The 16,663-nt window shown below is 34.9% G+C and overlaps 1 protein-coding gene across 1 annotated transcript in view; it reads left to right on the top strand.

The window, feature by feature from the left end:
* TBK1 (TANK binding kinase 1) overlaps window positions 1-16,663 on the top strand; it is a 44,096-nt gene that overhangs the window by 14,047 nt on the left and 13,386 nt on the right. The window contains exons 6-13 of the mRNA XM_027542437.1: window positions 3,131-3,291; window positions 6,140-6,250; window positions 9,003-9,182; window positions 11,656-11,852; window positions 12,713-12,771; window positions 13,168-13,259; window positions 14,748-14,849; window positions 16,126-16,204. Coding sequence (XP_027398238.1) covers window positions 3,131-3,291; window positions 6,140-6,250; window positions 9,003-9,182; window positions 11,656-11,852; window positions 12,713-12,771; window positions 13,168-13,259; window positions 14,748-14,849; window positions 16,126-16,204 — 981 coding nt within the window. The remainder of the gene's footprint in view (window positions 1-3,130; window positions 3,292-6,139; window positions 6,251-9,002; window positions 9,183-11,655; window positions 11,853-12,712; window positions 12,772-13,167; window positions 13,260-14,747; window positions 14,850-16,125; window positions 16,205-16,663) is intronic.

Genomic DNA, 16,663 nt, shown 5'->3' on the forward strand with positions numbered 1-16,663 from the left:
TTACTATCAATTTCAGTAGCAAACAACTGAAATCATTAGATGCCTGTACCTGTGTATGATGTTACCCCCAGTGCACATGCAGTGATAACCTGTGTATTGAATTGGTGAGTCATATTATCATAAGTCTTGTTACTGACATCATTTTCCAAAGCACTGAAGAATTCCTGATAAAGTTTCTAACTTAACAAAGTAGATTTATGTATATTGCATTCCTATAGCTACAAAAATACTGTTTACTTTATAGTCAAAAATACACTGTTTACATATAAAATGAAGTGAGATCTTTATAAACAGATTTCTTAGCTGCACAAATATCTAGCAGGATATTCAAAAGTCATGCAGGAAGTCAGCATGTTCAACAGGATGTCTCTCATCTCTGGTCTCTGCCCACTAAATTCCAGTAGCCCTTCCCAATGACTGTGGTGATCGAAAGAAACAACGGCAGTACCATACTAGCCTTTGTGAGGGTGATCCCTATTACCGACTGTCAGTCTTTCACATAGTCTGTGAAGGCCACAATTTAGCCTCTGCCACTAACAGACTTGTAAAATGGAAAGAACACAACATTAAATAAACTAACTTCCAAGTCCATGCTGATCTCTTGGCTGAAATTTTACTGTAGTCTATTTTCCTATTTCAGGTTATTCCCAACTCTTTTTTCTAATAGATTACACCAGCAGTTATGATATAAGACACACACAGCCTGAAACTCAGCAGTCTAGAAATATTTCTGTTTTTAAATGAAAATTTTTCTCATTTTGGAATTCCCGGACCAGATGTTGAATCTTCTCCTTTTTATGTGTTAAAGACCAAAGGGAGCACCAGCATTTTTTCTTCTACTGTTTTTAATATGATGGCTTTCTTAATATGAATTACCCAAAAAGTTCATTCAGGTTTTTCCATAAGATAGTGCAGGAAAACTCAAATGAACTTTTTGGCCAAACCGATTTAACCTGAGAACCTAGAGTAGGTTTGTCCTTATGCTCCTGTCCCAGATGCAGGGGCCCGGGCACCTAATGCTAATCCCTGTGCAAATACAAGTAGCACGTTCAGGAGAGAGCCTGTGGACCCAGATATGTCAGACCAGCATGCATCAGGCCATTCCAGCTAATCATTCAGCCTAGGGAAGGCTTCCAGCTGTACTATTTAGGAACTATATTAGTGCACCTTTTGAGGAGGTCCCGCTTTGTCTCCTTCTAGAATCACTGTATCTGCTCTTCCCAGGTTGGCAGCCTCATGTTCTTTGAAGATCAGGCATGTCCAGGTACTCTTGGCCTCTTCATAGCACCATTGATAAAGTAAGAACCTTCTGCTAGGACAGAGGTCTGGCTCGTGCTTCTTTAGACAATAATGCCTTATGTACCAGGCCACAGAATCAGCAAAACCACTCAGACCCTGTGTATCTGGTAGCCATGTTCGGACATACGTCTTAAGCCCCTCATGCTTGTCACCTCTTCTAATTTCTCATTAAAATGTATTTCCCAAAAAAGTCCCATCCATCCCCCCCAAAATAATCCAGAGCTTGTGACTCTTTGAGAGATGAATTCATAAACTGCATCATTTACAGTAGAGACACCCTCCCAGCAGTGTTATCCCAGTCCCTTGGGCCACTGCCGTATACCACAGTGTCATAAGGCATTGTTTTAGTTTGGGATCATTTGGGAGATCACTCTGCTCTGGTCCAGAGTACACTCTTATAGGTTTATCTACCAAAAATCTTGATTTACAGCATGTAATTTACATAAAGACAGTGTCACGGAAGCTAAGCATGTATGACCTCTGGCTGTCCTTTGCAGAGCTTAATGTCCAGAAGAATCTCTGTCTGGATCTGTAAGCTCCTAAGCCATGCCCTATAAATTCCATCTGTTCTTCACAACTGTATCATAGTGTCTTCTGTGCTTAAGGACCATGTGGTGAACATCAGACCAGCTACTTATCTGAGTTGCTGTATCCTCCAACATACCCAATCAGGCTAGTCCTCTGAATTCATTCTAGAAATTTAGTTTTCATCTTAGAGCCCTTATGACTTGCTCACATAGATTGCATGTGAGGTACAAGGGAAAGGAATTGAGGCTGTCTTGATATGTTTTAGGTATGAGCAACTGGGTAGATGATGATACCATTTACTTAAAGGGTAAATATTAGAAGGAAGCAGGTTTGAGTCAGAAGACCAGGAGTCTGTTTTTGATACCTTAAGTTTAAGTTATCTTTTAGACATTTGAGAAAACTGTAGGATATATGAATCCAGAACTCAGGACAAGAAATGGTTTGGAATGTTAAAGGATATAGGTAACATTTAATGCCACAGGCTGGAATGGGAGATGAAGAAGTAAGGCAATTGTCAGTGTGGATGGCTGTTTTGAGTTTTCCTATGGAGGGAAGCAGAAAATTTAATGATAGCTCGGAGAGGTTGTAAGGTCAATTTGGAGTTTTTTTTAATGGGAGATAGGAAAGCATGTGTGTAAGCTGAAAGAAATGAGCCAATAGAAAGGGGGGAAATGATGCATAAAATAAAAGGGGTAGTTTTAGGAATTGATTTCTAGATTTGATGAGATGATATGATGGGCCCCACAGCACAGAAGTGGCGCTAGTGGTAGAGAACCCGCCTGCCAGTGCAAGAGACATAAGAGATGCAGGTTTAATCCCTGGATCGGGAAGATCCCCTGGAGAAGGAAATGGCAACCCACTCCAGTATTCTTGACTGGATAATCCCATGCACAGAGGGACCTGGCAAGCTACAGTCCATGGGAGTGCAAAGAGTCAGACACGACTGAAGCAACTTGGTACAGCACAGGTGGAAAAGTTAAGCCTTTGATAAGAGCAGTTCCATTGTAACTGGTTCTGAACACAGATTCAGGTAGGTTGGCTTTTGGTAAAAGATATAAAGGAGAGTTGATCTCTGATTGCTTCCATTTTCTCACTGTAGTATGAAGTGAGGTCATCAAAATTGAGGGTCTAAGGAGGTGGTATTGGAGGTTTGAGGAGAGAGAGGAAGATGTGAAATAGTCTTTTCAGATTGGGAAAGTAAAATTATTAGTAAAGTAGAATTTCCAGACATTATTGAATACCTATTTTTGTGTAATGTATTTCATAGAACACAAGTTAGCAGCTTTTTCTTTTCTTTTTAAAGCATCCTGATATGTATGAGAGAGCAGTGCTAAGAAAAGATCATCAGAAGAAATATGGAGCAACTGTGGATCTTTGGAGCATTGGGGTAACATTTTACCATGCAGCTACTGGATCACTGCCATTTAGACCATTTGAAGGGCCACGTAGGAATAAGGAAGTGATGTAAGTGATTTCTCCATTTAAAATTAGAAATGATTTTTAAAATGTATATGTCTTACTGTATTTCATCATGTTAGAGAGGTACACTACTAAGTATTGATCTAGCCATCATTTCTGATATTTTAAACTATTTGATTTTTTAGTAAGAGTACAACCTTATAAAAATGTATAGAGATACTATTTCATACTGTGTTTAACTATCTTATGTACAAAGTATAAATGGCATCCATATTTGGTCCATCCAGTCCATATTAAAAATATTGTGCCTTCTGAAATTTATTTCAGCACTATTTAGTCCTTTTTGTATGCTTATTAGTTTTTCCCTCCATATAACTAAAAAAATTAAAAAATACTTGTATGAAGTAATAGAACCACTAATAGAATTAGTGGATCAAAAAGAAATACGAACTGACCTGATTTCTTTAACTATTTCAAAAATAACATTTAATGTAATATTATTTTTCTAGTGTTGCTGTTTCAGTCTAAAACATTTTGCTGAATGCATTTTACTAGTACATTTACATTTATGCAACTGCCATAGTTACTAGGAAATTATTACTATATATGAAGTCACTGTTATAAACCAAATAATGGAAGAAAAGAGGGGTGGATTGTTAGATGTGAAATTTATGATAAAACTCATTTGTACATTGGCCACACATCTTTCTGTTTTCAAAGAAATTAGTGGTTGATCTTGCCTCATGAGAAATAGCCAACCTCTGTACACATAAAACTATAAGGTGAGGTTATGAATGTTGTTCGGTTCAGTGAAGTATAACTCACTTGACAGCCTTAATGTGTTCAACTGTTCTTTTAGATTTTGACGTTTCTCTCAGATCTTTATATATTTAACACTGCCTTTTATAAGTGGAGCTTTCCTGGTGGCTCAGGTGGTAAAGAATCTGCCTGCAATACAGGAGACCCAGGTTTGATCCCTGGGTAGGGAAAATTCCCTGGAGGAGGAAATGGCCACCCACTCCAGTATTCTTGCCTGAAAAATTCCATGGACAGGGGAACCTGCTGGGCTACAGTCCATGGGGTCACAAAGAGTCGGACATGACCAACTAACACTTTATAAGTAATAATCACAAGTGTAAACGTAAAATCTTTGGTCTTATCTCAGAAAATTAGGAGAAGCATATTTTTTCTTTTGTTTGTTTGAGGAGGTAAAACTAGTTTAGCTGATACCATGACTTTTGCTAAAACCTGAATGTTTTCCGTCAAGGAAAGCATACATATTTGTGGGAAGAAGTTATCCATTAGTGTACTGATTTTGGTATAGCATCATCACAGCAGAGTCCTTTTTATAAAATCTCTTCATTAATGAAGGCTTAGAGTCAGTTTCTGTCTTTTTTCATTAAACATAAAGTGTGCCAAACAGTTAATCATGCTTTGCTGTCATAGGTGTTTTAAAGCAGTATCAGCATGTATTGCTGCACTAAGAATGGGTTAAATAAAAGTGTAATGCTCTTTAATAAAGGAAACGTGACTTATAAACAACTGGGAATACCTGGTACATTCTAATATCATTGGAAGAATTTTTTTCTTTAATTGCACAGAAACTAAACTTTTTATGAACATTGATGCTAATGAATGTTCAGAAGCGCTTTAAGAAATAATAAAGGATTGTTTTGCTTGACTATTGAGTGATGTATTCCTCTCACATTATAGGAGTGTTGATCCCTCAGAATCTTATTTACATGTTAATAAATATATTTAGATATGTATCTTAACAAAATAAGTTTTTTCAAGAGTTTATAAGCATTACCTTAATTAAGAATTCTGCCATTCATTCTGTTCACATCTCTTCTTGCATTATTCTCACGTATCTCTACTTAACTTCTCCACAATCTGATCCTTCTCACGTGAATGCAACTTATTTTTCACATTAATTTCCTTCTTTGAAAAATCTCTTAGTGCAGAAATCCTGGCTGTCTCTACTGAAGAAACAGCAAGCAGCTCAGATCAGTTGTTCTGGTTTCTTCTACTTTTTTAAAGAGTATGTTAATCTGCTCAGAGCACATTTATGTAGACATAAAACAAATCAAAAATTATGTCAGAAATACTGTCTATAAACTTACATAAGATTCTGATGTGTTATGATTTACATTTTCATCTTGAAGGCATGAACCTCTTATTTCTCTCCTAATTTCAGATTTTGTTTTAGAAAGGGCTGACACCTGTAAGGCTGCTTTCATTGCCCCACCTCCATCATTATTAGTATTCTTTCACTTCTTCATTCATCTCTTTCTTGACTTCATCTTTATTTTTATCACCATCATCAAGAAACAGATTAAGTTTGGCTTTTAATTTTGGTACACACATCTAATCCTGTAATGTGTATATATTTTCTCAATATGCAGAAACTTTCTGATACTGTGCTATGTATAGTTTTATATTTTTTTTTTTTTAAAGGAAGCTATTGTTCATTCTGTAGTAATTTCATGGTCCAGTTGACTGTGCCTTTGGATAATATGAGTAAGAGGGATTAGATGCTTTTTTCCTGGTCTAGAGACATTCTGTAACATAACTTTTTTTGTGTTTGCTCAATTTTTTCAGATGGAAAAATGAATATTTTTGTTGTGAACATCAAGATGCTGTTATATGGCACTCTGAGAACCCAAATGAAAATTAATTATGGCATATGTAAAATAATCGTACAGCCACTATTCTACTTCAGTCAGTCAGATTCAAAGTGTTTTGATTGTTTTATGGATCCTGTGAACATCAGTCGCAAAGTTTTGTCTAGTAGATAATTGTAGGTGCAACTGAGGAAATATTTTTGCAGAGCCCTTTGATAGGCTATGCAGTAACAAACTGCTTATTTTAATCTGCTTTTATTCCTCCCAAGGTATAAAATAATTACTGGAAAGCCTTCTGGTGCAATATCTGGAGTACAGAAAGCAGAAAATGGACCAATTGACTGGAGTGGAGACATGCCTGTTTCTTGTAGTCTTTCTCGGTAAGTACAGTGTTATGTACCCTGTTCTCTTTGGTGTTGGGATCTTTGTTGATTAAAGTCACCAATACTTAAGTGTAGTTTTGTTCTTAATTTTTCAGTAGATGTTATTAAAGCATGCGTTGATTTGTAATTTTCATCTTTGTGGAAATGTAAAGATTGATTTGAGTCTATGTAAATAATACTGCCAGATCTCTTTTAAGACATAGAGCATACATACATTTTTCAGATTGCTAATCACTGGTCTTAGAATTGTGTCCAGTGTGGGGTTCCAGCTTAGGACTTCGGTGTCTCTTGTGCTGACCTTCATTATGACCGAGCACAAATACTGGTACAGATAGGAATAACTAGAGTTCTAAGAAACAAACATTGAAGAAGTCTAATATTACCCTCATTTTCAAAAAGTAAACCTATTATTCAAAAGGTGAGAAATAACAGTTTTCTACTGCTTTTTCCAGCATTTCAAAAGTTCATATGGGTCTTAATATAGCAGCCAGAACTCAAATTATACATGAATCCTGTTATCACAGAGAGAGATTTAAGGTAAAGGAAATTAAAAGTAGAGAGTAAATTTTTTTTTCTGTTGTATATCTTTTTTTATTGATGTATATTTGATTTACAAAGTTGTGCTAATTTGAGAGTAAATTATTTTAGATTTTACTCTGAAATAAAACCAAGGCAATCATCAGTATTTAGAATTTGTAATTACTGAATTACTTTCCATTTTTCTTGAGTGTGGGGATTGTATAATCCACAAGTGAACATATAGGTTATGTTTTATTGGTTTAACGCCTTTTAGAATCTGTGGGTGCTTTTTGTATTACTTTCAACATATAAGTAAATATATTTATTCAAAATATTTAGACTGTACATATATACTATATATACCACAAGTTAATGAAATATGTTCTGTCATTTTATGTATTGATATCTGTGAAAACTCATTTAAACCAGTAGTTCCAGTGCGGAAATCATTTTTGAAAACCACTGGCCTGACAGTTTCATTTTTGTGTGTTAAAAGTCTCCAAAACTAAATTGTGTCATGCAACTAGAATTACCAAGAGAAAGTCACTTTATTGGAGAGCAGAAATTCAATGTTATAGTAGTGATCTGTGTTAAATTTTGATTTAGAAAAGTACCCATTTGGAAAATCTGAGGCAAAACTGATAAAATTTAAAGGGGTCAGGAAATGAGCACTCGCTGTTTAATGTTTAACTATATTGCTGACATTCACACAGTGTTTTGTCAGTCTGAAATATAGATTGCATATTTCAGGAGGGTAGCAGGCCTTATCTGTCTAATTATTCTTCAGTATACTAAGTTATAAATTTTTTTATAAAAATTGCTTAGGTATCAAAGTATGTTATATGATTTTTTTAAATACTAAAGACTTTGAGTACTAACAATCAATAATGAAAACAACTACCAAAAATGTAAGAACTACAGAAAAAAGATAACCATCTTCTTTCTCATATGTATTAGTCAAGACTAGATAGCCAGTGAGACAAATCTAACTCAGCTTGAGTGAAAACAGATATAAGTGAAAAATAGATTGACGTTGTAATTCAAAGTTCATGTGTGTATGTAACTCAGAGCTCCACTGAATCCTCAGATTCAGATTATCATCAAGACTTGGTGGGCTTTCCCGGTGGCTCAGCAATAAAGAATCCACCTGCAATGCAGGAGATGCGGCAAAAGACCTGGGTTTGAGCCCTGGGCCAGAAAGATTCTTCAGAGAAGGAAATGGCAACCCACTTGAGTATTCTTGCCTGGAAAATTCCATGGACAGAGTCTGGTGGGCTACAGTCTGTGGAGTTGCAAAGAGTCGTACACGACTGAGCACGCACATGCTGCGTACACATACCGTAAAAACTGTTAACAGACAATTATTTCATTGTCATGTAGTCAAGAATATATTTTTAAGATGACTTGAAATTCCATGAGTGAGTCTATTTAAACATATTTTAAAATTCAGGTAGTGCATGAGAAAGAATTAAGTTCTTTCCATTCATTTTTTTTTTTTAATATTTAAGTTTATTAGTTAAAGATTGGAGGCTTCCCTAGTAGCTCAGACGGTAAAGCGTCCACCTGCAATGCAGGAGACCCCAGATTCAGTCCCTGGGTCAGGAAGATCCTCTGGAGAAGGATATGGCAATCCACTCCAGTATTCTTACCTGGAGAATTCTATGGACAGAGGAGCCTGGCAGGCTACAATCCATGGGGTCACAGAGTCGGACAAGACTGAGCGACTAACACAGTCAAAGATTATTCTTAGTTTAATTGGCATTAATTGATTGCTAAATGATTATAGTGATTTTCCTTCTTGAAGAAGTATGCTACAAAAGGCATATGAATTCAGCATAAAAAATTAGGTGTTGGAGTGACATGTTAAAAGGACATTAATGACCCTGAAGTTAAACTATTATCCTCATGACCACAGGGTTCCAGTCAACTGATCTCACCTGGATAGCCATGTATATACAATGTTAGGATGTTTGGAAAAGTGAGGAAACTAGGGAAGGAGAGAATCAAAGAAAATAACATGTAAAAGCCAACATAAAAATACCATAACCCCTGGTTCATTGACAAGTAATATTAAATCAAGGTTACCTGGCTTTCCAAAAAGTTGGTAGATTTTTTACAATTTTAAATTAATCTTATCTGATAATAGTAATAACAGTTCCTTTGATTTGTTGGTAAATATTATGATTTTGTACTTAGATTCTTCATGTAATTCTTTTCAATACTATTTTAGGGGTCTTCAAGTTCTGCTTACTCCTGTTCTTGCAAACATCCTTGAGGCAGATCAAGAAAAGTGTTGGGGTTTTGACCAGTTTTTTGCAGAAACTAGTGATATACTTCACCGGATGATAGTTCATGTCTTTTCACTACAACAAATGACAGCTCATAAAGTTTATATTCATGGCTATAATACGTAAGTACCTCTTTATATTTTTTCCTATATCATGATGTTATATAATAGTTACGTATCTTCACAAATCAGGTGAAGAAAAGATGTACCCATTTCTGGGTAGAAAGTGTTAGAAAATGTTTTGGTGCTTAGTAAATTACTTTTCACTTATCTTTAAAGTAAAAAGATTAATTTTCTAAAATTTACAAGTAAGCTAACTTGTTCTTAAACTACAAATTTTACAAGACTATTTTCCTTTATGTGCCTTCTTTCAAATTACTTAACCACATAACTACTATTAGCATTTACTAATAAATGAGCCAGGTTTTATTAAGAGTATTGTCCTGTCACTTAAAAATATTAAAGCATAAGTCTTAAAGATAGTTCATGTAATTATCTGCATATGTGGCCTAAAGCCCTTGAGTGCTGGGGAAAGACCCATCCCTTTTATCTTAAAAAAACAGATTATACCTACGTGATAAAAATCTACCCATGTGATAAAACTACATATAACTAAATCCCACACACCTTTACATGTAGAACTAGGGAAATCTGAATAAGATAGGTGGATTATGTCAGTATCAAGGTCCTGATTATAATAGTGTACTATACTTATGCAAGATGTTACCACTGGGGGTAAACTGAGTGAAGAGTATTTAGTGTCTCTCTGTACAATTTCTTTCAATTGCACATGAACCTACAGTGATCTCAAAATGCTTTTTTTAAATGAAAGTGGAAAGCATTACAAACCCATTCTATATGCCTTAGTTTCTATTTTAACAAGACTCAGGTAGCAGTTTTGATGCCTCATGAAATTAAAAAAGAGACTTTCACTGGTTATTTATTAAGGAATAAAATCAATTAGATGGAATAAAACTTTAGACATTTTGTCTAATATCTGTATCCAATAAGGGGCTTCCCTGGTGGTTCAGATGGTAAAGAATCTGCCTGCAGTGCAGGAGACCCAGGTTTGATCCCTGGTCAGGAAGGTCCCCTTGAGAAGGCAGTGGCTACCCACTCTAGTATTCTTGCCTGGAGAATTTCATAGACAGAGGAGCCTGGTGGGCTTTAGTCTCTGGGGTTGCAGAGTCAGACACGACTAAGTGACTAACACTAACTAACATTACAATATTATAAACATTGAAAATAATGTAAATAGAATGAATAAAATAATATTAATATAACATTAGGTTCAGTTCAGTTCAATTGCTCAGTCGTGTCCGACTCTTTGCAACCCCATGAATTGCAGCACGCCAGGCCTCCCTGTCCATCACCAACTCCCAGAGTTTACCCAACTTCATGTCCATTGAGTCGGTGATGCCATCCAGCCATCTCATCCTCTATCATCCCCTTCTCCTCCTGCCTTCAATCTTTTGCAGCATCAGGGTCTTTTCACATGAGTCAGCTCTTCGCATCAGGTGGCCAGAGTATTGGAGTTTCAGCTTCAGCATCAGTCCTTCCAATGAACACCTAGGACTGATCTTCTTAGGATGGACTGGTTGGATCTCCTTGCAGTCCAAGGGGCTCTCAAGAGTCTTCTCCAACACCACAGTTCAGAAGCATCAGTTCTTTGGCACTCAGCTTTCTTTATAGTCCAACTCTCACATCCATACATGACTACTGGAAAAACCATAGCCTTGACCAGATAGACTTTTGTTGGCAAAGTAATGTCTCTGCTTTTTAATATGCTGTCTAAAATATATTAATCATCATCTATATTTTGGTGCTTAATAGCCTGAATAGAAATGTAACATAGTTAGGTGTTGGCCACTATTTCATTGTAAGAGTATATGTGTACATAGAAAGCCCACCTGAGCCCGAGCCAAAAATCACAGCAGAGGCTTTTTGGCAGAGAAAAATCACAACAGTGCTGCTGGAATGTTGGTTTGTTTCTTTTTTTCATGGATCTTTTTAGGGAGAATCTACCTTTTCCCCCAAAACATCATTTTGAAAATACCTGATTTTATTAGCTTATTTAACACATATTATATACTCATGTTGTAAGTGATGTTCTCAATTCCTTATATATTTGTCATGTAGTCCTCACAACAGTTCTGTGAGGTGAGGACTGTTACTCCCATTCTGTGGATAAAGAAACACAGCACAGAAAAGTTAAGTAGTTTAAGGTAGTAAGTAAGTGGTAAGCAAGCAAACTGAAATTTGAGCCCAGCTGTTCTGACTCCAGTCAGTAACCTCAAACTGTCTTCTGTATTGGCTCCCATTTATGAAATACTAAGACTCCTGTGAATTGCACATATCCAATATAGGTGTCCAGACATAAAAATGTCTTGGAATTGACTGCCATACCGACAGACCATGTGGAATTTTCAGTTTAGTAGACTTTATAGTGTCCACATCAACAAAGCAGCATTTCTGTGGACTGGTCACGATCTAAAGTTTTACTGAGAAATGGATGTCGTGGCACTGGTTTTAAAAAAAAGATTTTACCTCTCATTTTATCCCAATTATGTTGTCCTTTTCGATTTTTCTCACACAGTGCTACTGTATTTCATGAACTAGTATATAAACAAACCAAAATTATTTCTTCAAATCAAGAGCTTATATATGAAGGACGACGTTTAGTTCTAGAACCTGGAAGACTGGCACAGCATTTCCCTAAAACTTCTGAGGAAAACCCTATCTTTGTAGTAAGCCGGGAACCTCTGAGTACCATAGGATTGATATATGAAAAAAGTAAGTTGGGATTTTTCTTGTTGTTCTTACTAGCCATTAAAAAACAACAACGAACTGGGAATTCCCTGGTGGTCCAGTGGTTACAGCTCCACACTTTCACTGCTGAGGGCCTGGGTTCTGTCTCTGGTTGGGGAAATAAGATCCCACAAGACACACAGCGCAGCCCAAGGGAAAAAAAACTATAAAAATGATTGTCATCTTCATAAAGTTGATTAATGATGACATTAATGTGGAACTTTTATAAATATTAAAATTTGTAAGTTAATCAAATGAGTAGTAGTAAAATTTAAAATCCTCATAGGTAACAAGATTTGACAGTAAATATTTTGTTTATAAAATGATAAAATACTTTGTCATACATGTTTTACTGTAGCTCTCTGCTTTTAATATTTTACTAACCCTCAGAATAACCTTTTGTATCATAAATTTCAACAAATGTTTATTGTTTCCAGGGTGAATAGGACCCTTTGCCAGGCTTTGGAATCTAAGAATAATTAGATCTGTATTTTGGAATCTTTTAAATTATTAATTCTGATGGTGAAAAAAAATTACCTGGAATTTTACATTTGTATTTAGATCTTTGGGATTTGATTTAGATTTAAAGAAAAGCATTGAACTTGTTATGTTGGAATATATTTAAGAAAAAGAGGTGAAACTCCTTAGAAATAGTTCAGGTAGTAATTTGTTAAAGAATGAGCATGTTTTTTTTTAAACCAGGGAAAGAACATTAAAGAGTTTTTATCACTAATGTTTAATTTAAAGGTAATTTAGAGGTTAATGTTTAATTTGGAGGTTGATGTATAAAGGTTAAAATAATGCATTTTTTATTTCTGATTTAACTATTTTATTTCATATTTCAGTTTCCCTCCCTAAAGTACATCCACGTTATGATTTAGATGGGGATGCCAGCATGGCTAAGGTTAGTATTTAATTAAATTACTATCTAAACATCTGAATTAAAATTATCAATAATGGAAGCAATAAAAAGTGTATCTTTATATACACCTGTATAGCTTAGGAAATTATTCATTTAGATTGTTATCCATTACAAATTGTCTCATGTTCTCTCTTCTTTATATCTTTTCTTGAACACATAAGAAAATGTTCTTCATTGAGACAATGCATGTTTACCATTATTATATTAAGGATGAAATGTTTATTGCAGTTATATCTGTCCTTAGCTTTTAGGAACTAGTAGCTTTATCCTGTTTTTAATGATAAAAATAAGAATGTTTGAAAAATTTTATGTGAAAGTTTTTCTTACCCTATACCACAATTTAGCACCAAATATTGACACTTTGTATCTCTTCATTAGGCAATGACAGGAGTTGTGTGTTATGCCTGTAGAATTGCCAGTACCTTGCTGCTTTATCAGGAATTAGTGCGAAAGGGAATACGATGGTTGATGTAAGTAATGGATTGAAATTTGAAAATTGATCTTCACATAGACCTCACTAAATAACTGATCATCTCTTCATGGGTACTTTACCTCTTCAGACTAGGTAGGGTCACGTGCATGATTTTTACTATAGTACATTTGTTTCACATTTAGTTTACAAAATATTTAGCAGCTTTTTTTTCCTTTAATTTTATTCCTACAAAATATAAGACAGGACAAATAGTATCTGAATTTTAAAATTTTTAAAAATTAAATTTTAAATTTTAAAACAGATCAGGAGAAAATGGGACTTCCCCAGTGGTCCAGTAGTTAGGACTCATGCTTTCACTGCCATGGTCCCATGACCCTAAGAAATGTTTTGTGGATAAGTATATATGTCCTCAGAGAAGTGGAGAATGAATGGTCTCTCTTAAAAACCATGCCTCTAGTTCTATACAACGTCATTTGAAGCTTTTGGATTTTATAGACACATAATGATGGACTCGTGTGCTCCTGGGCTTTAATGCTTGTGACAGTTTGTGTATACCCACCTCACACCTGTCCTTCCCTTCTCACAAAAACATACAGGAAGCGTTTCATCATTCTTGGTCTGCTGTTTTTTTCTAAGAAGAAAAAAGTATAAGCCTCTTTTTTTTTTCTGTCACCTTTATGTTAAACCTGTCATTTATGCTTCAAATATTTTTTATGTGTTCACATACCCAACTTGTAAACCTATGCTTTTCTCTTTCTATTAAGAAGCCTGTTTATTTTTACTAAACGGTTTCTGGGAAAATCTAAATGTTGACTTCATTCAGTATCATAGCATTGTTACTAACAGCTCTTGTTTTCTCTTGCTCTTTTCTGTCCAAGTCACAGCTCTATGAACCTTTTATTTCTTTACTTATTAGTTTTTAGTTCAATAAGTCATAAGAAAATAGTTTTTCATGTAGACCACTGTTGGCATATTTTTTCAAATAGTAACTCTTTTAGGCTTCATGGGCCACAAATTTTCTTTGTTTTCATTTTGTTTTTACAAACTTTAAAAATATAGATACTCTTTTTAGCAAAAACAGGCATCAGGCCTTAGTTTGCTGACTTGATATAGATCAGAAGCTCTTCAGTTATATACTGTCTCATTATGTGTTTCCTTAGAGATCATATTTATTGATTTAAAGTATAAATCAGACAGTAGTCTACTATGAACAGTAAAAATTAATTCTGGTGGTATAAAATATAATGTTGTTCAGCTTATTTGTGTGGTTGAAGATTAATTTTTATTCCTTAATGTAATTTGAATGCCTTAGATTTCCAAATTATTGACCTGGTAATGGTTTGTGCCCTGGATAAGTGTTACAGAGATGCTTTCAGTAATAAAAAGGTAATTGGCTTTCATAATATATCAAGACTATTAAGAAGTTTGTGTGAACAGAAGGTAGTACATCAGTGTAATTAGTGAAAGACAACAGCAAATAAATAATTCCTTAGATAAACTAATAAGAATATTATTATTTTTTTAGAGAGTTAGTTAAAGATGACTATAATGAAACTGTTCACAAAAAGACAGAAGTTGTGATCACATTGGATTTCTGCATCAGAAACATTGAAAAAACTGTGAAAGTGTGAGTAGATTGCCATCTTACTGATAATAGTTAAAATGTTAACTATTATTCCATTTCTGTTTAATTTGTTTAGTTATTGTTAACATGATATAGCATGCCATGCAAGTCTTTCTGTTAAGGGACAACCTTAGATTAAGTCACTTCCTCACAAGGGCAGAAATATCCAGTTGTCTCAGTAAGAAATGAATACCATCTCTTTGGTAGCATTTTCTCCTTCCCTTTGAAAAGGAAAAGGAATCTGAATTAGAAACATTTCAATTTTTTACCTGCTAAACATACAACTCTGCATAGGAAATATAAAACCTGTAATCAAAGAAAGTAGGAAGTTATTCTAAAACTGTATTTTGAAAGTAGTTTTAGAATTTGGGGATTATTCTTCAATTTATTCTTCACTTCACTCGCTCAGTCAACCCTTTGCAACCCCATAGACTGCAGCATGCCAGGCCTCCTTGTCCATCACCAACTCCCAGAACTTGCTCAGACTCATGTCCATCGAGGCGGTGATGCCATCCAACCATCTCATCCTCTTGTCCCCTTCTTCTCCTGCCTTCAGTTTTTCCCATTATCAGGGTCTTTACCAGTGAGTCAGTTCTTTACATCAGGTGACCAAAGTATTGGAGCTTCAGCTTCAGCATCAGTCCCTCCAATGAATATTCAGGACTGATTTCCTTTAGAATTGATCGGTTTGATCCCCTTGCAGTCCAAGGGACTCTCAAGAGTCTTCTCCAACACCACAGTTCAAAAGCATATTCTTCAGCGCTATATTAATAAGTTTATTCTTACTTATATTAGTATTTAATTGACTCTTACTTATTATTCTTTAGTTTACTCTTACTTACTGTTACTTAGTTTACTCTTACTTACTATTGTTTAATTTACTCTTACTTATTCCTGAGAATGCCTTTTGAAACACAGTGATATTTTAAACTGCCCTGTTCCTAGGCTCTACTACTTGTACTGTGTAGAAAAAATAATAACTGAACCTGTATATACTGCTGACCTCCATTAAATCAGAAATCTAGTATTTTGACTATCCTGGCATAAGACTGAAGTAAAGTTGTCTTTTATAGTTTATCTCTTAGTCTGAACATTTATAAATACAAATATATAAAATTGCATTTTTATAGAGACATCACGTTTTCTTGGAATTGTTGATTGTAGGCTTTGCATTCAATATTCTATTCTTAAATCGTTATGATAATAGGTCAAATATAATTTATGAAACATCTTTTAAAATCTATGCCCATTTAATTTTTCTGTACTTGTTTTTGTACAGATATGAAAAGTTGATGAAGATCAACCTAGAAGCAGCAGAGTTAGGTGAAATTTCAGACATACACACCAAGCTGTTGAGAGTAAGTGTTTACAAAGTTATGACAATTGTAGGTTCATAGTCTATTCCTTTGGTGACAATATTAAAAATGAACTTTCCTAGAGAGATGATGTACCTAAAGATCTCAGGAGAAATAGTAGCCTTTTCCTACCGTAAAAAACTATTTATAATTATTTAAATACCCTTTACTGCCGTGAAGTTCTTCATGACATTTCCAAATGCCTTCTTTGCTTTAAGCCCATTTCTGTCTCTCTCTTCTCTTCTCTTCTCTCCCTTTCTGTCTTTAGAATTCACAGTGCTCTTGCGTTGCTTTTGTGGAAGTTAAAGCAAGTTCATAAATGTAATTTGACATGCAGAATGTATAAACTTGTTTAGAAATAGATGCAAGTTAGGAAAATACCCAATCTTTTCTAAAATAAAAAGTAAGGAAAGAAAGATTTGAGTTTCTCAAGGCAATAATTTGTTTCTATAACTGAAAAAG

This window comes from Bos indicus x Bos taurus, chromosome 5 (genome assembly GCF_003369695.1).
Source record: "Bos indicus x Bos taurus breed Angus x Brahman F1 hybrid chromosome 5, Bos_hybrid_MaternalHap_v2.0, whole genome shotgun sequence".
NCBI lineage: Eukaryota > Metazoa > Chordata > Mammalia > Artiodactyla > Bovidae > Bos > Bos indicus x Bos taurus.